Source organism: Haliotis rufescens, unplaced genomic scaffold, assembly GCF_023055435.1.
Source record: "Haliotis rufescens isolate VD_foot unplaced genomic scaffold, xgHalRufe1.0.p SCAF_1, whole genome shotgun sequence".
NCBI classification, from domain to species: domain Eukaryota; kingdom Metazoa; phylum Mollusca; class Gastropoda; order Lepetellida; family Haliotidae; genus Haliotis; species Haliotis rufescens.
Window position 1 is genome coordinate 90,462,599 of NW_025963779.1, and position 27,479 is coordinate 90,490,077.

The window sequence follows — 27,479 nt, forward strand, 5'->3', positions numbered from 1 at the left end:
CACACCACACTCACAAGCAAACACACACACACACACCCGACACCCCAAACATTACACCAACACACCCACAACCACCCCACCCCACATCCCACATCCCACAACCACAATTAGAACGCATGTTGGGGAGCACATGTGTAAAAGGTGGACGCTTCTAATCAGCTGTTCCACTCGTTACCTCTGTCATTGTAGCGAGAGCATAAGGGACAACAGCTGGCGGCAAGGCCTGTGACAACTATCTACATGACAACACCACTCGCACATGTGCAAACATCACGAAATGACAATGAATCAAACCTTAGTCTATCTGGACGCAACTAAGACATATGTTGATCTAAAGTAAAAACATGTCCTGCCCCAGAGGACAAGTCATGTACAATCTCGTCAGGCATTGTATGTGGGTGTCAAGTCTGCACCTGTTGTCGTGGGATACATGATGATGATGATGATGATGATACATGATGATGATGATGATGATGATCGATAGTGTCTCACCAAACACGCAGGGGAAACACAGGTTTTAGTAAAGAAGTAACACGTGCTGAACTTCAAACTATCCAAAAAATGAAGTAAAAAAAGGAACAAGCAATCTAAATATTTCCTTGGGCAAAATGTCCCCGGAACATGTACCTTGGCATATTTATGTTTGTAAGGCTCGTGACAAGCCTTGACTAAGATGGAGATGTGTATGTATTACACTGACAGTTATGACACAATTTTCTTACATTAACATTTTCAAAAATAGTATATTTACTTACCTTAAGTACTCGTCAGTCCAAGCCTTGTATGGTTTATAATCAATGTTCTCCAAAATGGACTTAAAAAGTACAGGTTTTCCTGATTTAACATAGTTTGCAAAAAAATCGGAGGGGTGTGGAAAATCACGTAGAATTTCCAAGGTTTGGGGAGGGGCGTGGCTCCCGATGGGCTGCATGTGTCCCGGGGGGTCGGCGCCGCCAGACAGTAACGCGAGAGAGAGAACACACACGAATACCCACACGTCCATGTCCACTGCTTGATAATAATGCGCCAGACTGTTGCCTGTTGATTACATTGACCCGGAAACAACGTCATCTCGTTTATCCAGTCGTAGAAATCGGATTATGGCATCAGCGAAACGGACGTCGCGTCACACAAGTGTCCGTGTAAGTCAAGTCGAACTTGTCAAAAGTATCAACCCAGTAGACGTTGTGTACGCTTGTAACGAACTGACGGATATAACGAGTTGGTTTTTTTTTGTTCCGACCATTTGCTGTACATATGTTGTATATATGTTCATGACGAACTAAAATTAGTTCGTTATAACCGTAGTTTACTGCATGGGAATATATTTGAAAATGTGAACATTAATGGTTTCCTACACCTTTGTAGAGGAGTGGGACTGTTTCTGGATTTATGTTTACAACCTGTCCTAGACGTCCACGTGGTACTGCTTTGAGATTTCTCTCTATAACTTGCTGTTGAGGTCCACGGAATTTGTTTAAAGTTTCACAATATAGCTTATTGTTGAGGTCCGTGGCACAATGATCTACCTCCATATATCGCGGGACAGATCTGCGAGACTATTTTCTGATCTAAATCTATATATCGTGGTAAAGGTCTGTGTGACTGTGAGTGAGAGAGGAAGGGTGTTTTTCCCTTGGACACCAGATTTATAGTGTTTCATGTAGGGAATCGAACCCGGGTCTTTTACGTGACGAGCGAAAGCTCTTTGAAGAAAAGCATCAGTGGAGAAACGTTAATAGCAAAACAAACTGTCATACTTTGCCTGTGACGTCAGTAATGCCAAATCAGTCGTTCCGGCGACAGCGTACCATCTGCAAGTGACAGCTGTGAGCCCACAGTTAATAAATGTATATCGACGCTGTGAGATGCACAATCAAACCTCTCTATTGAGGACGAGATTATTGATGGTTATACGGCTGAATACGTTGCCTAGATATCAATAATCTCAGAATTATTTATTATGATCTGATGAGTTGCACGCTGTGAGAGTGTAAGTTGGAAATCATCACTAGATAACGAGTGGTATCGAAGGCGTAGGATCGTATATGGAGATATATACGTGGGTATATGCTTAGTACCTACCTTGACTAGTGGTTGTTTAAATAATAACTACTTCTGACGGTCTCTTTACAAATGCATGCGAATTTGTAATTGTACAGTCACTCATGAACGGCAGGTAATATTTCAGACGTCAACGACGCCGTCAGTAGCAGCAGGCGACGCGGAAATAATCTATAGCAAATACATTTGCTGTAACAACAGGTTTACGACTTGTCACACGCAGAAAAGAATCTGCTGTTACTTTGTCATAGTCGTTGCAGATAAAAGCAGGTGAAATGAAGGCTGTCACATTCTGTTGGTTTTGGAGTGTCTTGATTCTGCTGGACACTACGACCTGTAGCAATGGTGAGAAGAAAGATGGAAGTACGATAGCACCACCGGGACATAATCTGCCCTTTGGATCACATACCACTCCCTTTGAAGTACCTGTTGTCGACAAGTTTCCAACGCCAAATGTGTTCTTTGAGGAATACATGCATAAAAGTAGGCCTTTGGTGATACGGTCGATTTTGAACTTGACAACATTTCCTGCAGTTGTGAAATGGACGGACGACTTCTTCAGGTACGGAAAACCATACGTTTAATTGTGATGTTTGTGTTTTGTTAACACCCCTCTCGGGAATATTCCGAGTATGACAGTCATGCACATCCGGTTTAGAATAGATCTTCAGAAAGCCATGCTTGCCGTAACAGGCGACTTAGCTTGTAAGAGGCGACTAACGGGATCGGGTGGTCAGGCTCGCTGACTTGGTTGATGCATGTCATCGTGTCCAAATTGCGTAGATCAATGCTCATGATATGAATCACTGGATTGTCTGGTCCAGACTTGATTATTTAGACCGAATATTGCTGAGTGCGGCGTTAAACGACAAACAAACAAACAAACAAACAAGTCTCAAAGTTTTGTGCGCTAGGAAGGAGGTGGGGGAGGAGTACATCGACGCAGAGCCGGCCCGGAAGGAGAACCGGAACCTGACTCCCGAACAGATGACGATGCGGTCCTTCCTGCAGCAATACGCCGAAAGGGAGCTCTACCTCGTCAGCGGCATCGAGGTGTTCCGGGCCAAGGACAAGCTCATGGGTGAGGAGGGTCATTGTGTTAACGTTAAATCAACTATATGTCAGCAAAATATCAATACCATGGCAGAATTATGTCAGTGCTTTAGACATAGTCCTTGGTTATTCTGTTAAAAATAATGTCGTAAGATGTGGAGAGTTATGCCCCTTGACTGCAAGAATCTGATCGTTGCGAGTTCGAGTCTCCCTATGGAGGCCGTGACGGAGCACATGGCGTGTATACCACGATGCCAAATACCTCACCATGGCATACATTTTCAGTGATCATGTCAAAGTTAACGGTAAACATCCGTCCGAACGCTCTGTCCGCAGATGACCTGTATGTGCCCCGGTCACTGCACTGTGGGGGACTCCAGTTCCTCATCGAGTCTCTGGTCATGTGGTTCAGCAGCGGCGGCACCAAGTCCGTCCTCCACAACGACGACTACGAGAACTTCAACTGCGTCCTGGACGGGACCAAGGAGCTGGTATTCGTAGACACGGTAGAATTTTTGATAGACACGTTGTTCTTATTCTTGACATGGCGTTCTTATTCAAAGACACGGTGTTTTTATTTATAGACACCGTGTGCTTATTCAAAGGCACGACATCTTATTCACAGACAATGTAAACTTACTCGTAGACACGGTATTATTTTTGATAGACACGTTGTTCTTATTCTTGACATGGCGTTCTTATTCATAGACACGGTGTTTTTATTTATAGACACGGTGTGCTTATTCAAAGGCACGGCATCTTATTCACAGACAATGTATACTTATTCGTAGACACGGTATTATTTTTGATAGACACGTTGTTCTTATTCTTGACATGGCGTTCTTATTCATAGACACGGTGTTTTTATTTATAGACACGGTGTGCTTATTCAAAGGCACGACATCTTATTCACAGACAATGTATACTTATTCGTAGACACGGTATTATTTTTGATAGACAGGTTGTTCTTATTCTTGACATGGCGTTCTTATTCATAGACACGGTGTTTTTATTTATAGACACGGTGTGCTTATTCAAAGGTACGGCATCTTATTCACAGACAATGTATACTTATTCGTAGACACGGTATTATTTTTGATAGACAGGTTGTTCTTATTCTTGACATGGCGTTCTTATTCATAGACACGGTGTTTTTTATTTATAGACAAGGTGTGCTTATTCAAAGGCACGACATCTTATTCACAGACAATGTATACTTATTCGTAGACACGTTATTATTTTTGATAGACACGTTGTTCTTATTCTTGACATGGCGTTCTTATTCATTGACACGGTGTTCATATTCATAGACACGGTGTTCATATTCATAGACACGGTGTGCTTATTCATAGACACGATGTTCTTATTCATAGACACGGTGTTCATATTTATAGACACGGTGTTCATATTCATAGACACGGTGTGCTTATTCGTAGACACGACGTTCTTATTCATAGACACGGTGTTCTTATTCATAGACACGGCGTTTCTTATTCATTGACACAGTGTTCATATTCATAGACACGGTGTGCTTATTCATAGACACAGTGTTCATATTCATAGACACTGTGTGCTTATTCATTGACACAGTGTTCATATTCATAGACACGGTGTGCTTATTCATAGACACGACGTTCTTATTCATAGACACGGTGTTCATATTCATAGACACTGTGTGCTTATTCATAGACACGTTGTCCTTATTCATGGACACGGTGTGCTTATTCATAGACACGGTATCCGTATTCATAAACACGGTGTTCTTATTCATAAACATGGTGTTCTTATTCATAGACACGGTGTGCTTATTCGTAGACACGATGTTCTTATTCATAGACACGGTATTCTTATTCAGAGAGGGGCGGTCGGGTAGCCTAGTGGTTAAAGCGTTCGCTCGTCACGCCGAAGACCTGGGTTCGATTCCCGAGATGGGTACAATGTGTAAAGCCCATTTAAGGTGTCCCCCGCCGTGATATCGCTGGAATATGGCTAAAAGCGGCGTTAAACCATACTCACTCACTCACTCATTTATTCACAGACACTGTATAATTATTCATAGACACGGTATGCTTATCCATAGACACGGTGTTCTTATTCATAGACAAGGTGTTCTTATTCATAGACACCGTATGCTTATTAATAGACACGGTGTTCTTATTCATAGACACAGTATGTTTATCCATAGACACGGTGTTCTTATTCATAGACACGATGTTCTTATCCATAGACGCTGTAAGCTTATCCATAGACACGGTGTTCTTATTCATAGACGCTGTAAGCTTATCCATAGACACGGTGTTCTTATCCATAGACACGGTGTGCTTATTCATAGATACGGTGCTCTTATTCACAGACACGGTACGCTTATTCGAAGACACGTTATGTTTATTCAATGTGTCGACCAGCCCCTACCAACACCCCCGCCCACACCGCCCTGTTATAGGAGGGAACGTTGAGTGATATGTGTAGCAACATCAGCAGCTGCCCTTTAGTGTTTGCATTCACCAGCATCATGTCACATACATCCGGGTGCTTACTCTACACTCCAGAAACACCGCGAGCAGGTACAAGCGGATGGTTACCATGAGGACGGTAGCTATAGTGACGTGGATGTTGACAAAGTTGACATGCACAAGTTCCCGCGTCTAGGGGAGGTGCCCGTCTACAAGGCTGTGTTGCATAAGGGGGACTGCCTCTACATACCCTACCAGTAAGTGGAAACGTTTATAACAGTATATTTCCACAACATATTGTTTTCTGTTACTAGTGTGTTTCAAATGCTTTGTCTTGTCTGTTTAACGCCAGCTATATGACAGCGGTTTGTAAATAATCGAGTCTGGACCAGACAATCCAGTGATTACAACCATGAGCATCGATCCACGCAATTGGGATCGATGACATGCATCAACCAAGTCAGCGAGCCTGACCACAGCAACCCATGCTTGCCGTAAATGGCGACTATGCTTGTCGTAAGAGGCGACTAATGGGATCGGGTGGTCAGGCTCGCTGACTTGGTTGATGCATGTCATCGTATCCCAATTGCGTGGATCGATGCTCATGATATCCATCTCTTGATTGTCTGGTCCAGACTCGATTATTTACAGACCGCCGTCAGGTAGCTGAAATATTGCTGAGTGCGGCGTTAAACAACAAACAAACAAACAAAGAAAAACGCAGTCACCGAAATTATTATTCGGCGTGTTTTTTAAACGAGTTTTGCGCATTCCGGAGTTGTGCGGGTGTGAGTAGGTTCTCTGTGTTCAGGTGGTACCATCAAGTCAACTCCCCCGGGGGCCGGAGCCTCGCCATCAACTTCTGGTTCCTGCCCACCCGCTGGTTCAACACCTCCGACTGTCAGGACAAGAACCTCCAACACCAAACACAACCGAGTTCAAAGTTCGACATCGGACAGAACCAAATGCAGGCCTGGTATCACTGTTTTTTGTGTGTTTTTGTTGATGTTTTTGTGTGTGTGTGGCGTGCGTGTTTTGGGGATGGGGATGGGTGGTTTTAGTTAATAGTTTTTACAAGAATCATTTGTTCCGGAAAAGCTCGAAAAAGTTCCTAGATCCTTCACTGGATATGCTGGAAAAAAATAATGCGTTGTGAATAGAAGTCTGTTTTTGTGTGTTTTGAAGCCAGCACAACGCGTCACACTAGGGACCACTGGCCTCTCCCTAGTTTGGTTATGCCCGACTTAATGTCTGTGGACACTTTTTAAACTTATGTACATTTTAACTAAACTGAAGAGCAAAAGAAACTATACCTCACCGTTGGCTTTATCAATTGAAAATATCTAAAGTTAGCGATATTATACAATAAAACAGTTCAGTTTAACTGGACTGGTGCTTATTCGGCACTCAAAGAATAGTTTTACATGGTTTTATTTTTAAAAATATAATTTGTTTTAAAACTTAAAAATTAAAAAAACAATATTTTGCATAATACACAATTGCTGATGGGTATCTTAGACATACTATCCTTGAAAATCAATTAGTTTGCTTTGATTCGTCACAAATTTACATTTTAAACATAATAGGGTCATGTGGTTGCAAGCTTAATGTGGAAATCAATTTGTAATCAAATTTAACAACAGTTCTTTCAATTTGTCAATTACACGTATAACAAGGTCGGTAGTCTTTCTTTTGCCCTCAGTTTATATTAGCCTATAGTTTTCATTCCATCACACAACTGTGATACACAGTGCAGTCTTTTCAACACATAAATCACGAGAAACATAGTGAGTGGGTCGGTGGGTTTTAGGCCGCTTCAAGCATTAATCCCGCCCCATCATGTCTCACCCTCTACATACGTACAGACGTACATGCCTTATACATTTTCAGGAACAAATTCACATGGTCCTTTCAAGAGAATGAAACGTCTAAAGCCAAATACAAAGAAGCAATTTCAACAAATTTTCCCAAGTCTCAATTTCTTCAAGATGAGGTAAGTTAAACCAAGTATACAGGTTTGATTTGTCTCACTTCGCTGTATGACTCAACCCACTTTGTCTCACTTCACTGTATGACTCAACCCACTTCGCTGTATGACTCAACCCACTTTGTCTCACTTCGCTGTATGACTCAACCCACTTCGCTGTATGACTCAACCCACTTTGTCTCACTTCGCTGTATGACTCAACCCACTTCGCTGTATGACTCAACCCACTTTGTCTCACTTCGCTGTATGACTCAACCCACTTTGTCTCACTTCGCTATATGACGCCATCCACTTTGTCTCACTTCGCTGTATGACTCCATCCACTTTGTCTCACTTCGCTGTATGACTCAACCCACTTTGTCTCACTTCGCTGTATGACTCAACCCACTTTGTCTCACTTCGCTGTATGACTCAACCCACTTTATCACATTTATTTTCCTTTTTGTCTCACTCCAGGTACTGTATGACACCACCCACTTCAGCCACATTGCTCCACCCATGTTGACTCACTGTACGGCTCCACCCACTTTGCCTAACGTCAGGCAATGTATGACACCACCCACTTCAGCCACATGACTCCACCCACATCAACTCCCTGCATGACTCCACCCACTTTGCCTAACGTCAGGCACTGTATGACACCACCCACTTCAGCCACATCACTCCACCCACATCGACTCGCTGCATGACTCCATCCACGTTGTGGTGGTGAAATGGGGTTAAACGTCGCGTCCAAGATTATTGCACTTATATAGCAACGTTCCACCCACGTTGACTCACTTCAATCACTGTATGTTTATTCTATTTTTGTTTATTTGTTGTTTAACTCCATACTAAGGAATATTCCAGCTATTTGATGGCGGGCTATAATAATCGAGTCTGGGCTAGACAATACAGAGATTGATATCATGAGCATCAATCCATGCATTTGGGATACGATGACATGCAACAGCCAAGTCAGCGAGCCTGACCACCAGATCACGTTGGCCGCCTTTTCCCACAAGCATAGTCGTCTTTCATGGCAAGAATGGGTTGCTGAAGACCTATTCTAACCCAGATCAGTCACTGTATTACTCCACCCACTCCAGCCTTGTGGCTCCACCCACTTTGCCTTATGTCAGTCACTGTATGACACCACCCACATGGCGCCAGCCACATTGACTCACTGTATGACAACACCCACTTTGCCTCATGTCAGTCACTGTATGACACCACCCACATGGCTCCACCCACATTGACTCACTGTATGACTCCACCCACTCCAGCCTTGTTGCTCCATCCACTTTGCCTCATGTCAGTCACTGTATGACACCATCCACATGGCTCCACCCACATTGACTCACTGTATGACAACACCCACATTGACTCACTGTATGACAACACCCACATTGACTCACTGTATGACAACACCCACATGGCGCCACCCACATGGTGCCACCAACATTGACTCACTGTATGACAACACCCACATTGACTCACTGTTTGACAACACCCACATTGACTCACTGTATGACAACACCCACATTGACTCACTGTATGACACCACCCACATGGCGCCACCCACATTGACTCACTGTATGACAACACCCACATCAGCCACATGGCTCCACCCACTTTACCCTACTTGTGTCTTCCCTATATATGAATATGTTATTTGATTCCATCGAGTTCCATTAAGTTCAGGGTTCAGTGCAATACTGTGTAAAGTGCTATGCGTTCATAACCCGCCTGGTGTAAAATAGACTTTTGAAATTAATTCAACATCCCCTTTGCATCATCACTCAACTTGTTTCAGTTATTCAAGGACCTTGACAAAGACGGCAGCTTGTCGCTGTCGCTGGAGGAATTGTACAATGTGGACATCAACAAGATTCTGCAGAAGTATTCAAGCCTTGATGCAGCACTAACTGCAGAGGACATTACACATGATGAACTTTAGCAGCTGAGTAACTTTGACAGGGGTAAACATTAACCCTGGTGTAAAGTGGCAACAAACTCTTGCTAGGGGTACTGGCGTATTTAACCCCGTTTACCTGTACATATAATGATAAGTTAAGTAGTGGTATGTTACTCTGTGATCCAGAGGGCCAGAAAACTTTTTGAGGAATTGAGTTTTTACTCCAGGGTTTCTAATTTAATATTGGGTTATTACATTTTTCATTTGGTAACCAATATTTTTTCACTCATCTATTCATCACTCTATTGGGTTTTTCCCAAAATTAGTGAACATTTTAAGATTTAAAAATGAAATAATGTTATAGATGTATATAACTGTTCTAAATATAAAGGCTTGGCTTGGAAAATAAATACGCTTGTAATTGTGTTTCGGAAATTAGCTCCTTTGTACGCATGCTGAAAAAGCTTCTTTGGGTATTTATGAGTGATGTTTTTATACATTTGAGTTTTTCATTTAATGCATGTGTTTCTGTATGCAAGTTAATTGAAAGTAATTGGGTTTTGAATATTTTTGGGGGGTATTTTACGCAAATACGCTGCTTATCTGTAGCTCTGGCGATCACCATGTATGTTGGTTGGCCTGCAACAGTAGTGACATGATGGTCCAAGACGGGGGCGGACATGATGCCACACGAAATGAAGGGGGGGAGATTTGCTTTATATCATGGTTGCCATTTGGCTGAGATATTGCCGTTACAACATTAACAAACACACTTTATATAATTAGTTTACAAAAAGTCGCAATAAACACAAGCAATGACTGGTTAAACGTGTGAGCATCTGTCACAGCCATGGATGCAGAATGACATAATCCAGCTGGCGGGAACTGATCACTTGATCTCTGTGTTCGTCTACTTACAAAGTGAGTGAGTTTGGTTTAACGCCACTTTAAACAGTATTCAGTGTCAGCTTAATGTGTGAGGAAACCCAAAGTGATGCAGTTCTCAGACGTTTACTACTTGTGAAACCAACGAGGCACAGTTACGGTGGCAAGTGACCTAGAAAAATAATCAAGCTTAACCGGGATTCGAACCCACAATCACAGGAGTGAGTGAGTTGGGTTTAACGCCTCTTGTAACAGTATTACAGTTATATCACGGAGTGTCAGCTTAATGTGGGGGGAAAGCCCGAAGTGATGTAAGTCTCAGACGCTTACCACTTCGGTGAAACCCACGAGCACGGGTATGGTGCTGACAAACCTAGAAACATAATCAGGGCGAACTGGGATTCAAACCCACAATCATAGGTTTCTGGCCTGCCAAAGGGACGTAACTCTGCACAGCAAATCGTGGCATCTTAGACCACTGGAGCTTTGTTACTGAGCAAATGTCAGTATTCACTGACAAGTGACATACTTTATTGCTTGGATTCAGAATAAAGACTCCAGACATTTCAGTATACGGGTTGTCTAACTTGCACATGACACCCTTCTCAACATCTTGCACCTTATTTACTCTGTCAAACTATCAACACAAACTCTTACCACAAAAGTAGTTTATTACAATATGGTTGTAATTCCCCTTGTATAATAATCAACATTTTAACAACTCATTGTATTAATTCAATAAACATAGACATGGCAATGATAAATGGAAGATGTATTAAACAGGGTATAGCTCTAGGAATGGGTGAGTAACATTTACCACAGACAGGGCACAACAGACAGGGCACAACCTACAGGGCACAACCTACAGGGCACAACCTACAGGCCATGGCCAGCAGCGCACACAAACACTGACCACAGTAACACCAGACACGACTCAGTCTATGTACCTCCTGGATACATACAACACGACTCAGTCTATGTACCTCCTGGATACATACAACAAGACTCAGTCTATGTACCTCCTGGATACATACAACAAGACTCAGTCTATGTACCTCCTGGATACATACAACAAGACTCAGTCTATGTTCCTCCTGGATACATACAACAAGACTCAGTCTATGTACCTCCTGGATACATACAACAAGACTCAGTCTATGTACCTCCTGGATACGTACAACAAGACTCAGTCTATGAACCTCCTGGATACATACAACAAGACTCAGTCTATGTACCTCCTGGATACATACAACAAGACTCAGTCTATGTACCTCCTGGATACGTACAACAAGACTCAGTCTATGTACCTCCTGGATACAAAAACAAGACTCACACAACAGTCACTGTCTAAACAGACAATTTTATAATTATCACGCTCAACATCCACGCAATATATATCAGAGAACATATCATCTTCCTGAGGCAAGGGAGTTAACCGACTATAAAAGTCCAGTTTCCATCCTTGCCAAACTAGGCTGGATTTATGGAGTTACATTGGATTTCAACGTGCAGATTTCGGTTGACTGCAGGTTTTGCAAAAGATGTGTCCCCTCAGCTGGGCTTTGACAGATATTTTTCAAATGTTTTCATGTCTCTAATCAAGGTGCACTTCGCAAGGTAAGACCTGTTTTATTTCAATATATATCTTGATCACTGATCAGATCGTGTCGACCTGGCGCCGTCATTTTGTTTGAAGCAAATGAAAGTGATATGACAGGTGGAATCTCATTGGTCAATAGGAGGGGCTCAGAAGGGACACGACTCATAACAGCCACTGGTGGTGCTGCGATCGAGCCCAGAAATTCCAGCCTTGTTCGGCAAGGGTGGAAAGAGGACTTTTATAGTCAGTTAACTCCCTTGCCTGGGGAAGTAGAGAACATATATGAAGCTATTAGGTAGGAATGCCATTGTATATCGCTATTATGATGTACATGTATTATTAATTTTTTAATGTTGACACTGTAGTGACACAAATTGATGAATATCAAAACTAAATGAACAATTCACTCACATTAGAAACAATTACTACAATTAAGATTATCCCGGCTAAGATGGACAATGAAAGGGCAGAAAGTTCAATTCTAAATACTAGATAATAGATCAATACTAAAATTTCAGTGACACCCTGAATTTTAGTAATGGCATCTACCTCTGCCTCTTCAACATTTAGGTTGAAACTCACTATTTTGTGACAACCCTTCTAAAGCACCACACAAACTGATGAACAAGCTCATCTTGTTTGATCGATCGATCGATCACCTGTACATATACTATATTATTAAGTACTAAAACCTCATATCTGTTTCATGTATTATGAATGCATATTAACACTGATATATCAATAATATATTAAAAATCTTTTGCTGAAATAAAATGTCTGCAGTCAATCCACCAAGTTCATTCTAATACTCATGTCAAGAGCTGTAACTTGTGTTTAATTGCATACTCAACCACATTATATTCAGAATGGAAAATCTAAAATATACAACTCAAAAGAAGTAAAAGAACATATACATGTCGTGCCAAGTTCATTCTAATACTCATGTCAAGAGCTGTTATTCCTCTTAATTTGTGCTTAATTGCGTACTCAACCACATTATATTCAGAATGGAAAATCTAATATATAGTAATAATACAACTCAAAAGAAGTAAAAGAACACCCGATTCTTTCATATTACATGTCGTGCCATGACAGATTAACCATAGTAATATGAAAGAATCGGGTGTTCTTTAACTTCTTTGTGAGTAGTATACATTAACTAAACCTTTAATCTTTCTTAAAGTTCATCCAAGGTCATCAAAACTCATCATGCCTATGGCTAGACCTTTTTTCTTTATCGGTGTCAAGTTTTGTCTCCTGCTTCTGTCCCTTACTAGTGACCTTGACCTTGACATCATTAATCACTGGTCTTTCGTCATTGGCTGTTCTGTGAGCTGAGCCTCCATGCTTGGCGACCTCCTCCAACATTTTCTCAAACTCCTCGTCATCAGGAGTGATCATGGGGATGTTGATCTTACGATCTGATTCCTCTTGAAAGTCATCCTGGACTTTTATTGGCTCCTTTTGGGGTTTCTTCTTATGAACTTTCTCCTTCTGAAGCTTCACACCAGCAGCAAACAACTCTGGGAACTTCATGACAGCATCGTCAATGTCAAAGGCGTAGAGCTGCGCCCATGATAGGACCTCAGTCGTTTGATTCTTGCTGATGTAATGGAAAAACTGAAAACAGGAGTGAGTGAGTGAGTGAGTGAGTGAGTGAGTGAGTGAGTGAGTGAGTGAGGTGAAATGGGGTTTAGTGAGTGAGTGAGTTTGGGTTAACGCCGCTTTTAACAGTACTCCAGTTATATCGCGGTGTGGAAATGGGGTTTGACATTGCGTCCAAGATTATTGCACTTATATAGCGACGTGCATGTATGTTTGTGTGTTTGATTTATAGAGCTAGCTAACTGAGATACCATGCCGCAGTTTAACATGAATACCCCACTCAGACACAGTATACCGACTCCAAGCCGACCAGTCCTTGTTTTAGCCCCTTAATGCCGAGCGCCAGACAGGGTAACAACAAGTACCATCTTTTACCGTCTTTTGGTAAGACGCGTCCGGGGATCAAACCCCAGACCTTCCGCTCTCCGGGCGGACGCTCTACCACTAGACCACGGAGGCGGTCGAGTGAGTGTGAGTGACATTTACCTTCTTGATGAAACCAAGAGCACCAGTATGAGAGATCAGGCATGCAAATCAGGTAAAAAGGTTAAACTCATAAGGTGTATAATCTGTCTGGTAACCATAGTAACTCATTGGATTGGCATTTGTGGTACTTTCCAAAACATGTTTTCAATCTTTTAGTATATACTTGGCAAGGGACCTCCATACATAATAGAATTTCAAGTACGTTTAAGTAAGAAATTTGGATTTTATCTATTAATACTATGAATGGGAACACCTTGGATAACAAGTATTTGTCACAGAGTGACGAAATATCCTCCGCCTGTACACCATAGTACCAAATATGAAGACAATCCAGCGATTAGTTCTTGAGATATTGTGGCAACACCGTTTTCCAACTCCAAAAACAGATTTGCCTGCTGTGACCTTGAAAATGGGGTCAAGGTCACCAAATCTGACAGGTGTATGCGGTGTCTGTATATACACTATAGTTCCAAATATGAAGACAATCCAGCGATTAGTTCTTGAGATATCGCGGCAACACCGTTTTCTAACGCCAAAAGCAGATTTGCCTGCTGTGACCTTGACAATGGGGTCAAGGTCACCAAAACCGACTGGTGTCTGCGGTGTCTGTATATACACCATAGTTCCAAATATGAAGACAATCCAGTGTTTAGTTCTTGAGATATCGCGGCAACACCGTTTTCCAACTCCAAAAGCAGATTTGCCTGCTGTGACCTTTAAAATGGGATCAAGGTCACCAAAACCGACTGGTGTCTGCGGAGTCTGTATATACACCATAGTTCCAAATATGAAGACAATCCAGTGTTCAGTTCTTGAGATATCGCGGCAACACCGTTTTCCAACTCTAAAAGCAGATTTGTCTGCTGTGACCTTGAAAATGGGATCAAGGTCACCAAAACCGACTGGTGTCTGCGGAGTCTGTATATACACCATAGTTCCAAATATGAAGACAATCCAGTGTTTAGTTCTTGAGATATCGCGGCAACACCGTTTTCCAACTCTAAAAGCAGATTTGTCTGCTGTGACCTTGAAAATGGGATCAAGGTCACCAAAACCGACTGGTGTCTGCGGAGTCTGTATATACACCATAGTTCCAAATATGAAGACAATCCAGTGTTTAGTTCTTGAGATATCGCGGCAACACCGTTTTCCAACTCTAAAAGCAGATTTGTCTGCTGTGACCTTGAAAATGGGATCAAGGTCACCAAAACCGACTGGTGTCTGCGGAGTCTGTATATACACCATAGTTCCAAATATGAAGACAATCCAGTGTTTAGTTCTTGAGATATCGCGGCAACAAACAGGTGGGACGTACGGACGGACGTACAGACGTACGGACGTACGGACGTACGTACGGACGGTCGTGAATACTATATCCCCCGCTTCGCGCTTTCGCGCGGCGGGGGATAACAACCCAAAAGCCCAGATGGGACTCAACCCCCAAAAGTACTAGAATCTGTACTTTACTAAGAATGTTATCCCAAAACATAACATTTGTTACATGTGTGCAATGATATTGCCTACTTCACAGAGCCTAGATGACCGGAGCCTGCGATTTCTGTAGAGACGTTGAAAATGTAAAGGTTCACAATGGACTGGCAGGTCGGAGAGAAAACAGCATATTGATAAGCTAACCATTCTGAAGTTTATGGGAAGCTGAGCATTCCATATGTTACATGGTTCACTTGCTACAACAGTGTGCAATTTGCTTCCTCTCTCCATTTGCCATACCACAGAGTAAAAGAGCTCGCCTGAAGTTGAAGTCCTGGGTCCAATTGCAAGAAAACTCTTTTATGATATCAAGGCTTGAAACATGAGAATGGTTAGCCTGTGAGATTATCCACATGTGCAAAAATGGCTTTGAGTGTGCTGCAATGTGTGTGGGTACCAAGCGGCGCTACAGCGGCAGTCGAAGAACTGGTTTCTGGTTTCATTCAGAAGGTCAGGAAATCACATCAACTGGGCCAGTAAGATGGAACAAAAGGCAGTCGGAGGCTCTTGTTGATCTGATCTTGAGCTGGATCCAGGGTAGCAAAACTAGGGGAGGATATGCAAAGTGTGAAGAGTCTTATATGAGATCGCTAAAGCATCATGATCCCTCATGATCCCCTGTCCAGACTGGTACAAACACTGGTAGCTGATGATTGAACTGATTCGCATCCATTCCATCAGCAATGACAAACCTTTGTGAAACTGAACATTCACTCCGTCGAAAATATTCTAAGATCAAGAAAGACTTGAGTTGCTACAGAAGGCAGTCATTTTATGATTTATGTAAAAGTTGAAGCAAATCCCCAAATGATGTAGTAAGACTTATATCAGACTGACTATACCTGGGACAGCCGGACACACAGCTGGTAGAGGTTGAGGCGACTGTAGCAGGCCCAGATAACACTGCCATAGTGAAAGTCAACAGCACCGATGAGGCCATGAACATAATCAATCATTGACGAAGGGCAAAAATGCCACTGAGTAACCTTTGATGAATGTTCTGCCACACGCCATTGAAACAGGTAAAACAGGTAAAACAGGACATCAGCCCAGGAACAGACTGTTCGGGGAAAAACATCTCTATGGAAATTGGAACCACTTCTTCCCAAACCACCAAGTCCACCTCTTCCGGAACCACAAAGTTCTGCGTTTTTCGAACCACCAAGTTCACCTCTTCCCACAACACCCAAGTCCATCTGTTCATTGTTAGTCTACAGCCAACATAATTTATAAATCAGAGTGTAAAAGGCAACAGGGTTGCAACGACCTGCCATATGCTGAAGAAGTGCCTAAGGTAATTTCAAAACAACCCTGTACACCCAATGTGAAAGGAGGCATAAGTCAATGCGACAAGAAAACCCAAGAAGGTAGAGCTGTATATTTTCAGGGTGCATTTCTGTGAGCTGTTTTCACAATATATCATGTGACTACCACAGGTCCGGGTAGTCCTGTGGGTACCCAGGTCCGACTCAGGCCCCAACTAACCGGAGTACCTGAGCTACTTGTCTCAGCCCTAGTGTGTGCTATGTAATAATGATTGCAAAGCTCAGGATTAGATCTCTGCAAAGTTCTTGTCTAGGAATATCCAAAGAACCTGTGAGTGAGTGAGTGAGTGAGTATGGTTTTACGCCGCTTTTAGCAATATTCCAGCAATATCACGGCGGGGGACACCAGAAATGGGCTTCACACATTGTACCCATGTCGGGAATCGGACCCGGGTCGTCTGCGTGACGAGCGAACGCTTTAACCACTAGGCTACCCGACCTCCCCCCAAAGAACCTGTAAACACATGATAAAGGGGGTCTACTGCAGACTTACCTCCCCTGCTAGAGTTGCCTCAGCCAGGAACACAGACACAAAGTCAGCCTTGCTAATGCTGTCCATCTCACCGAACGGCTCCAGTATATGGCTCCTGTACACCACAAACAAATCAGGAAGTGTTAGTTGGGTAGTCACCATGGTTACAGTACATGGCTCCTGTACACCACAAACAAATCAGGAAGTGTTAGTTGGGTAGTCACCATGGTTACAGTACATGGCTCCTGTACACCACAAACAAATCAGGAAGTGTTAGTTGGGTATTCACCACGGTTCCAGCATACGTGTCGTATGTGAGACAGAACTGCACAGAACACATAATACATAACTATTACATGCAGAGCAACTTGTTTGTGCAGAGAGTGATGTGTGAGTAAGTGAGTTATTTGTTTGTGTATAGAGTGATATGTGAGTTATTATTGTGTATAGCATGATGTGTGAGTGAGTTATTTGTGTATAGCGTGATGTGTGAGTTATTTGTTTGTGTATAGTGCGATATGTGAGTGAGTGAGTTATTTGTTTGTGTTTTGCGTGATATGTGGGTGAGTGAGTTTTTTGTTTGTGTTTTGCATGATATGTGAGTTATTTGTTTGCATATACTGTGATGTGTGAGTTATTTGTTTGTGTATAGCGTGAGGTGTGAGTGAGTGAGTTATTTGTTTATGTATAGCCTGATGTGTGGGTGAGTGAGTTATTTGTTTGTGTATAGCCTGATGTGTGGGTGAGTGAGTTATTTGTTTGTGTATAGCCTGATGTGTGGGTGAGTGAGTTATTTGTTTGTGTATAGCCTGATGTGTGGGTGAGTGAGTTATTTGTTTGTGTATAGCCTGATGTGTGGGTGAGTGAGTTATTTGTTTGTGTATAGCCTGATGTGTGGGTGAGTGAGTTATTTGTTTGTGTATAACCTGATGTGTGGGTGAGTGAGTTATTTGTTTGTGTATAGCCTGATGTGTGGGTGAGTGAGTTATTTGTTTGTGTATAGCCTGATGTGTGGGTGAGTGAGTTAATTGTTTGTGTATAGCCTTATGTGTGGGTGAGTGAGTTATTTGTTTGTGTATAGCCTGATGTGTGGGTGAGTGAGTTATTTGTTTGTGTATAGCCTGATGTGTGGGTGAGTGAGTTATTTGTTTGTGTATAGCCTGATGTGTGGGTGAGTGAGTTATTTGTTTGTGTATAGCCTGATGTGTGGGTGAGTGAGTTATTTGTTTGTGTATAGCCTGATGTGTGGGTGAGTAAGTTATTTGTTTGTGTATAGCCTGATGTGTGGGTGAGTGAGTTTTTTGTTTGTGTATAGCCTGATGTGTGGGTGAGTTTTTTGTTTGTGTATAGCGTGATGTGTGGGTGAGTTATTTGTTTGTGTATAGCCTGATGTGTGGGTGAGTGAGTTATTTGTTTGTGTATAGCCTGATGTGTGGGTGAGTGAGTTATTTGTTTGTGTATAGCCTGATGTGTGGGTGAGTAAGTTATTTGTTTGTGTATAGCCTGATGTGTGGGTGAGTGAGTTTTTTGTTTGTGTATAGCCTGATGTGTGGGTGAGTTTTTTGTTTGTGTATAGCGTGATGTGTGGGTGAGTTATTTGTTTGTGTATAGCCTGATGTGTGGGTGAGTGAGTTATTTGTTTGCGTTTGGAGTGTGACTGGAGTGTGGTCAGCGAGTGACAAGCACAGATATGGTGCAGACAGGCCAAGGATCACAACGAGAACGAAACTCAGACTTGAACCCAGCAGATCCTGGCGGCACAGGGACATTGCTGCATCACCAGCAGGTGCCCCCTGACAGAGCACGTGTTTTGTGTGTCAGCAGCAAGTCATCTACTAGATGCCAGTCTGTATACATCGGCCCTAGCAATACCAGTGAGCCAATACATATTTACTGAATCAACAATTTCTATTCTTTCACCTCGGTGTGTCACGATAAATCGAAATATCGATATATTGCTATTGGTAAGCACTTAAGTCAATAAATCGATTGTTAAATCAGTTTCCGATCAATAGTAACGATTTTAGTTAGGAATATTGATAGTTTCAATTGTATTTACCATATCAATAAAATACATGCAATGCTGTTCAAATTTGTTTTTCTTTTGATCATGAGTGGTAGTAATTTACACATGGTAATGTTGAAGTTTCTTTTTCTTAAATTAGGGTAAAGAAAAAACAAATCGGTCATATCTCAAACTTTTTTACTTTTTATTTGTTGTTATGGTTATCAAATTCTAAGGAAACTTCAGTTCCAAGGTTTAATTCAACTCTAAAATCCATTTAAAATGATACCCTGAAAACTATCGATATTTATCGCAATAATTGCTTGCAATATCAATAGTTATTGCAATAGTGATTTCCAGACCAATGGACACCCCTACTTTCAACACTGATGGGCTGATGTCCACCTGATCTGACCAATTGAAGGGATCTGGACAGAGTCGTATCAACTGACAGCAAACATCTGATCTGGGTGCAGACATTTCAACTAATTCAATTCGTACAGTCATCCTGAAGTTGCCACAGAAGCAACCTACCTGATCTGCTCATTGGGCGACGCGAAAGTGAACTTGGAGAGTGGTTCTGTGATGTTGAGAAGATGGAATGCTCGACAGTCGGTAGCATTGTGCCACCATCGGTGTGAGAACCAGTAGTTAACAGCGACATTGCGATTCATGTCCCCTCCGCACGAGTTGATCTGATGGTACCACCTGCAATACAACCAACTCAGTGATGCCACACAGCAGCTGCAGAAATGAGAAGTTGTTAAACAATGACTCCCTACAACAGGTATAAAAAAGAATGGTCCCTACACTTGATTATCTCCCTTTGATTAAGGTTTGAATGATCAATGTTATTAACTGAAATTCCGAAATATACAACAGTCAGAATATCTGAGTGGGGCTATGGTCTTGTGAGGCAGAGAGATGCAGTCTTACTTGTAAGGTATATAGATGCAGTCTCCGGCCTCGAGGTGAGCGCGATGCCAGGGTACAGCCTTCAGTCTGGGGTACTGCTTCAAGTTGACACTATCAACGTCCACCGTGCTGTATGTCCCTTCCTGCACAAACCCATGCGCCTCCACATCAGATTGGTAGGCCTGTTGCAAAAGAAGTAAATTGTTGCTTTTACAAACTCGACACACAGGGAGTAAAGCTGATTTTTAGGATGGTGTTAAAAAACACAATCAGAAATCCTCCACTGACACTGTGGTTAACAATGAACACTGGCTTGGACATACCCGTGTTTGAAAGCAGAGTCCAACTAAGGAACGGGTTGTTTATTACTGGGAGAGAGAGGGGGATTGGCTTGGGACGCCCCAACCACCACCACAACCCAACCTGTATTATGCAACATTTTATCACACACAACACACAACCAATGCATGCAACATTTTTTCATGACCCTATCATAAATTACCAGTCTCTAAATAATATTCAAATTATGAAAAAAATATTTGAAAAAAAAATAGAATTGTGTCATACTGTCATGTCCCCTCCAAATAGTTGGGATAAATTTTGGTGACCTCAACCCTCCAATGTTTTGTTTCATTTTTTCCATTTGTTTCACCCTGGTTACCTGTTCACCCAGTACCTTCCCCACCCTGATCACCCAGTACCTACCCCACCCTGATCACCCAGTACCTACCCCATCCTGGTCACCCTGTACCTACCCCATCCTGATCACCCAGTACCTTCCCCATCCTGATCACCCAGTACCTTCCCCATCCTGGTCACCCTGTACCTACCCCATCCTGGTCAACCAGTACCTACCCCACCCTGATCACCCTGTACCTACCCCACCCTGGTCACCCAGTACCTACCCCACCCTGTTAACCCAGTACCTTCCCCACCTTGATCACCCAGTACCTTCCCCACCCTGATCACCAAGCACCTTCCCCACCCTGATCACCCAGTACCCTGCCCACCCTGATCACCCTGTACGTACCCCCACCCTGGTCACCCAGTACCTACCCCCACCCTGGTCACCCAGTACCTACCCCACCCTGTTAACCCAGTACCTACCCCACCCCGTTCACCAAGTACCTACCCCACCCTGGTCACCCAGTACCTACCCCACCCTGATCACCCAGTACCTACCCCACCCTGATCACCAAGCACCTACCCCACCCTGGTCATCAAGTACTCACCCTGGTCACCCAGTACCTACCCCCAACCTGGTCACCCAGTACCTACCCCACCCTGTTAACCCAGTACCTACCCCACCCCGTTCACCAAGTACCTACCCCACCCTGGTCACCCAGTACCTACCCCACCCTGATCACCCAGTACCTACCCCACCCTGGTCACCCAGTACCTACCCCACCCTGTTAACCCAGTACCTACCCCACCCCGTTCACCAAGTACCTACCCCACCCTGGTCACCCAGTACCTACCCCACCCTGATCACCCAGTACCTACCCCACCCTGATCACCCAGTACCTACCCCACCCTGGTCACCCAGTACCTACCCCACCCCGTTCACCAAGTACCTACCCCACCCTGGTCATCAAGTACTCACCCTGGTCACCCAGTACCTACCCCGCCCTGGTCACCCAGTACCTACCCCACCCTGATCCCTCAGTACCTACCCCACCCAGATCACCCAGTACCTACCCCATCCTGGTCACCCAGTACCCATCCCACCCTGTTAACCCAGTACCTACCCCACCCCGTTCACCAAGCACCTACCCCACCCCGTTCACCCAGTACCTTCCCCACCCTGATCACCCAGTACCTTCCCCACCCTGATCACCCAGTACCTACCCCGCCCTGGTCACCCAGTACCTACCCCATCCTGGTCACCCTGTACCTACCCCACCCTGATCACCCAGTACCTACCCAACCCTGATCACCCAGTACCTACCCCATCCTGGTCACCCAGTACCCATCCCATCCTGTTAACCCAGTACCTATCCCACCCTGGCCACCCAGCACCTACCCCACCGTGGTCACCCGGTACCTAGCCCACCCTGATCACCCAGTAACCACTCCACCCAGCCATTCTAAGTTCTGCTCAGAGAGAAGATTCATGTGATCCTGCCTTGGTCAGAGTCATGGCCTATGTAAACAACCACATCCAGACAATACCAAGTCACAACATTCTACATCATCACTGCAGAACACATGCCTCCTCCGTACACCACTACCCCGGTGCACCACACACCTTATCAATGAGGATGACATCCTTGGTTCCGCTGAGCACACACAGCAGATTGTCCAGCTTGTCACTGTGCAGCACGGACTTGGTACCCCCGCTGCTCATCCACAGAACGGCATCATGCAGCAAATGCTGGGTTCCCCCACACTGGAGAGTGATGGGAAGGTGGACATCGTCTGTAACCATGGTAACAAAAGCATACAAAAGCTGCAAACCATCCATCATTTCTGTAAGGGACATACCTAAGCTGATGTCTTATTGTTTCAAAGATTTCCAGCTACTATTTTAAGCTGCATCACTTAATAAACAGGGGGTATGAGTAGTTTGCCCGTCACACATCATGATATTCTTGTGGAGAGGTTCTTTTATTAGTATCACTGTTGCAGTTTAAGTCTTGTCGGTTATGAATTGATTTTAACAGTTGATAGATAGATTCAAGGTTCAATCACAAAAAAACATACTCATATAAATATACTTTTTCTGCAAAGTTTGATCTCAATAATTCACTTATTTTTTAAATAACCCCACCGTCTCATTCTGCTCAATAAGCATAACTGAAAAAATATGGCTGACAGGTATCAGATAATGAAAACAACTGTTTGTGTAACAAAACGGTGTCGGCACTCCAGAGCGACATTTCAGTTTTTAGACTGAACGCGAGAGCGACATGCGGTAATGCTTTGATGTTTTAATCTATTTACGTGAAGGATAAGTATGTTTAAACATAGGATTAGTATGTTCACCATGACCACATCTCAGTAATTAATTATGATTTAGTAATCATACTAATCATAGTAGTATGTTCAATCAGTGTCAATCTTAATTAATTAAGTGATCGTTATTACGGTGATTTTGATCAATTGATTTAGCGATATTCAGATAACAGATATAAATAAAGAAGAAGTTGAATGTGAAGTTACTTGCAAAATGGCAAACGCTCAAGTTGACATCAAATTCCCCATCCCCTCATGGAGGTAGGATTCTTCGATTTCAAAGGTTTATGTTCTGATGCAATAAGAGAGACACATGGCAGTCTTGGCAGTGTCTTGAAAAGACATGTCCTGTACGTGTTTCGACTAAAGATGACCAAGTCACCAATATTAACCGGGAACACAACCCTGACCCCAAACCTGTATTTTTTTCCTATTCCTAATTCCTATTTATAAATTCAAAGTTATAGTATAATAATAGTCCATTAAATACCTATATTCTTAGTATGAGAGTATTATTTTGTTTTCTTTCTTAAGACAATTTATTAAGACAATTTATGTATTATTTCAGGTGAAAGAGACAATCGAGAAGGTAAATAAATGTCAAAAGAGACCACAACATCCTTGCCAAGGCCCATCCCCAATTGTTTCAGTTTCTTGCCTTCCTAAAGAAGGAGCAGCTCAACAATGAGTGTTGATGGTGCAGCATGAAGCTGGAGGAAAGCGACCCACAAAGAGGAGGAGATATACCAACATCCACAACCGACTTCAGACTCTTAGAGCGATGGATGGTGCCATATCCAGAATGGAGTATGCCGACCATTGCAGTGAATTGCTTCACTTGGAGTAATGTAAAATGACATATTGTTGATGGTTGTTTTGTGAGTAAAATGAGTGTGGACAAAACATTTTACTATCTTATTTTATTATTAAAAGAAGAAAGATATCTTATTTTTGTGTCATATTTGATGGTGATGTGAAATATGATATGGATTACTGTGTTGTTTTAAAACCCTTAATGTGTTTTCATTTGGATTAGGCATGGGGGCTTAAAGGCATTGTGCACTAAATCCGACCTTAACTGGTTTGTTAGCAAATCTAACGCGAGAGCGACATACAAGTTGAGTCAAATTAAGCTATTTTCATCCCAATGTCACTCTGGTGTGCATAAACCAACAAAACATGAAAACTGCTAAATAAATTAGGACAATGTCCAGGGCTGCAACTCGGCACTAGCCTGAGTTAGTTTTTCAAATTTAGTAGAATGTCAGGCTATTTCGGGGTGTCCTTATACATTATCACTATTCAGCTTTCAAAATGTTTCAGTTCAGTTGCATCCCAGATTTGTAAGTACAAATTTGTGCTAGTCTGCTGTCCTGAGACAACTAAATTGTGCAGAAGACAATAACAAATCCAATGATAGTAGTCCTCATTGACTTATAGCACTTGAGGCCTAGATTGTGAACCAGTTCTCAATGTCTTAATATTGCTGCAAATTGGAACTGAATAAAATGGACGAAAATGTAAACACAGTAAACATTTCTCTCTCATTCAAGTAGGACTAGCTACAAACACGGAGGACAACAGAGGACAACAGACCTAAGGTTTCCACTAGTCCTCTAGACTGGGCTCTTCTTCCCACAGCAAGGGTGTTAACTGACTATAAAACTTTCCAACTTTGCCAAACAAGGCTGGAATTTCCAGGCACGATCGTAGCGCCACCAGTGGCTATTATGAGTCATGTCTTTTCTATGTTCCTCCTACTGACCAATCATATTTCATCTCTCATATCATTTGCATTTGCTTCAAACAAAATGACGGTACCCAGTCAAGACCATCTGATTGATAATCAAGATCTATATTGTTATAAAATGGGTCTACCCCACGAAGTGCATTAAATCACTTGAGCACCTTGATTAAAAACATGAAAAGAATCGCAAAAAAGCCCATTTGACAGTACACATGCGTTGCAAATCCTGCAGTCAACAAACATCTGCAATTGAAATCCATGTTTTTTATGAACCAGGTATCTAGTTTGTTACTCGATTTTGATTTGACTATGCATACACATGTTAGTCCAGCCAAAATGTAACTCCGGAATTCCAGCCTAGTTCAGCAAGCATCGAAACTGGACATTTATAGTCAGTTAATGCCCTTACCTCAGGAAGATGGACTAGCTTTTGGTTTGGTTTCGGGCAGCACTCAGCAATATTCTAGCTAAATGATGGTTGTCTGTAAATAATCAAGTCTGGACCACACAATCCAGTGATTAATATCATGAGCATCGATCCACGCAATTGGGATTGATGACATGAATCAACCAAATCAGCGAACCTGACAACCCAATCCAGTAAGTCACCGCTTACGACAAGCATAGTCGCCTTTTAAGGCAAGCATGGGTTGCTGAAGACCTATTCCAGACTTAAAACAGACAAATTCTAAGGCTGGGAGGACCTTTCATGCTGCTGGGAAGTGACTGAACCATGTAGACATTTTTCTTCTGATAGAGGTCAAGGAACTCATGGAGGGTCATTGTAGATGGGCGCAGATTCCTCTTTTCCTTTTTAGACTGTTCCACTGACACCACCTCACTCCCGTATTCCTCCCTGAAACATGTACAGACACGGATATGGTAAAACATGCATGTAAACCACTCCCAGTGTTTGATGAGGTTTGCCATAATTAAATCTAGGGATCACCTTCACATTTTTATCATTGGGATTATAGGGACCCCTTGACTTAATTCCAAACACTGAACACCCATGTTTGCTTACCATGATATGGACAAGCGTGGATGTCAACATATCACTGCACTCCCACACTCCTAGTACATGTAGTATGATGTAGCAACATTTAGAGATAAAGTTTCAATCTAAAATGAACTTTCATCATGTTAATTCATTCTACCAGAGATTTATCAAGACCTGTTCAGATGCCAACATTTTGCCCTACATCTGCAGCAAAAGTCAGAAAACATTCCCAAATTAAAATTTATATTTTCCAATTCATGGTTAACATGTCAGTTCAATCTATCAACCATGACAGTGTCATTGACAGCTATTATGACAGTGCTGGTTGTCACCTTGACCCATAAGCAGATAAGCTGCATGGACTCCATATAATACTCAGTCAATGCTATCTCACCATGATCGAGGTAAGCAGTTGTAATATTGCGGAGTGCAGCGTACAACAACAAATCAACTTCGGAAAGTTTTCCTTTTCATGAAAACTGATACACTTTTCAATTTTTGAATTTTTTAATCGTAGTGTACATTAAGAGTCTTCAGTGTTCATTTCCCATGTGATTGGCCTGTTTACTTTTACAAAAGTACGTTCTGCATAGGCTTCATAACAATAAACATATAAGCAAAATTCAGGCATAAAATATATATAATTTCTAAGGTGCCTCATATAACAAATTTTGAACCCCACTATAATTGCAATAATAAGTTAATGTAACGTTAAGGTCATTGCGATAAATTTTGCAAAACATGCTACATTAATAACATTGCCACAACACGTAGATCTGCACTAAATTACCAGTGTTTACTGATCTCTAAGGGCCAAATTGTTCGCCAAGGAAGAATTGTGACATTGACAGAATTAAATGATATTCCCCATCATAACGCCAAATTATCTAAGCCCTATTCACTTAGTTTTTCAACCTTTTCTTACCTAAGAAAATCATCTGTCCATTTTTCAAATGCTGGGAAAGGAGTGTCCAGGAGGGGTGACTTCATTAACAGTGGTTGACTTTCCTTCACAAAATTTTCATAAAACACACCTGGTGAAGAGAATTTGCCTATGAATGTCACGCCAAGAGGAGGTGCATGAGAGCCTAAAGGCTGCTGGTGACCTTTGAGGGTCTCTCCTGCAGCAAACTTCAGTATAAAAACAAAGTAGAGGGGACACATTATCAGAATCCGAATTGTAACGTACACCACTGTTGTTTATCAGTATCTCGGTATTAACGGGTGGTTACATCAGTGTCACTATACGTAAAACGATAGAATACTTGGTTACTGCAGTATCTGTGTGTCGTGGTATTATTCACACCATCTCATCGTGATGCATCTCCGTCAAATCGAAATCCACGGAATGATTCCTTGCATGTTCGAACACAAATATTTGTATTGAATTAAAAAGAACTCAAAAGCATTTAGATCAGTCGATGAGTGAAGAAGCAGCCGCAGTTAGTGCTTACTGCTGCACAAGAGAAATATATCCGCTTTCAGAAACAACTAAGAGTGCATCAAGCACTCATTCATGGGGGCCGCCATTTTCAAAGT

At 42.5% G+C, this 27,479-nt stretch overlaps 3 protein-coding genes and 1 non-coding gene across 6 annotated transcripts in view; 1 reads left to right on the top strand and 3 right to left on the bottom strand.

The window, feature by feature from the left end:
* LOC124134230 (bifunctional peptidase and arginyl-hydroxylase JMJD5-like) overlaps positions 1–1,046 on the bottom strand; it is an 18,479-nt gene extending 17,433 nt beyond the window's left edge. Inside the window, exon 1 of the mRNA XM_048403440.1 lies at positions 756–1,046. Coding sequence (XP_048259397.1) covers positions 756–1,003 — 248 coding nt within the window. The 5' untranslated portion in view covers positions 1,004–1,046. The remainder of the gene's footprint in view (positions 1–755) is intronic.
* Positions 1,047–1,125: 79 nt separating this feature from the next.
* On the top strand, positions 1,126–9,880 carry LOC124134178 (bifunctional peptidase and (3S)-lysyl hydroxylase JMJD7-like). Of its 2 annotated transcripts, none has more exons than XM_046498887.2 (8): positions 1,126–1,142; positions 2,192–2,626; positions 2,979–3,145; positions 3,454–3,623; positions 5,667–5,827; positions 6,382–6,546; positions 7,461–7,563; positions 9,353–9,880. In XM_046498887.2, exons 2-8 carry the CDS (start codon positions 2,340–2,342, stop codon positions 9,494–9,496), a joined length of 1,197 nt encoding a protein of 398 aa, XP_046354843.2. In that variant the 5' UTR covers positions 1,126–1,142; positions 2,192–2,339; the 3' UTR covers positions 9,497–9,880. The 2 variants fall into 2 exon arrangements, 1 of the variants encoding a protein (XP_046354843.2); XR_006861064.2 differs by lacking the exon at positions 1,126–1,142 and adding an exon at positions 8,014–8,347 and having other exon boundaries at positions 1,842–2,626; positions 9,353–9,491.
* Positions 9,881–10,992: 1,112 nt separating this feature from the next.
* Positions 10,993–27,472, bottom strand: LOC124134175. Of its 2 annotated transcripts, none has more exons than XM_048403474.1 (8): positions 26,866–27,472; positions 25,645–25,796; positions 22,487–22,656; positions 20,260–20,420; positions 19,858–20,031; positions 17,340–17,433; positions 11,323–13,559; positions 10,993–11,286 (listed from the first exon to the last, which is right to left on the bottom strand). In XM_048403474.1, exons 1-7 carry the CDS (start codon positions 27,102–27,104, stop codon positions 13,137–13,139), a joined length of 1,413 nt encoding a protein of 470 aa, XP_048259431.1. In that variant the 5' UTR covers positions 27,105–27,472; the 3' UTR covers positions 10,993–11,286; positions 11,323–13,136. The 2 variants fall into 2 exon arrangements, with proteins under 2 accessions (XP_048259431.1, XP_046354839.2); XM_046498883.2 differs by lacking the exon at positions 10,993–11,286 and having other exon boundaries at positions 11,358–11,610; positions 11,647–13,559.
* On the bottom strand, positions 22,333–22,441 carry LOC124134266. Its single transcript, XR_006861077.2, has one exon. It is a non-coding gene; the product is annotated as a Z30 small nucleolar RNA (small nucleolar RNA).
* Positions 27,473–27,479: the final 7 nt, after the last annotated feature.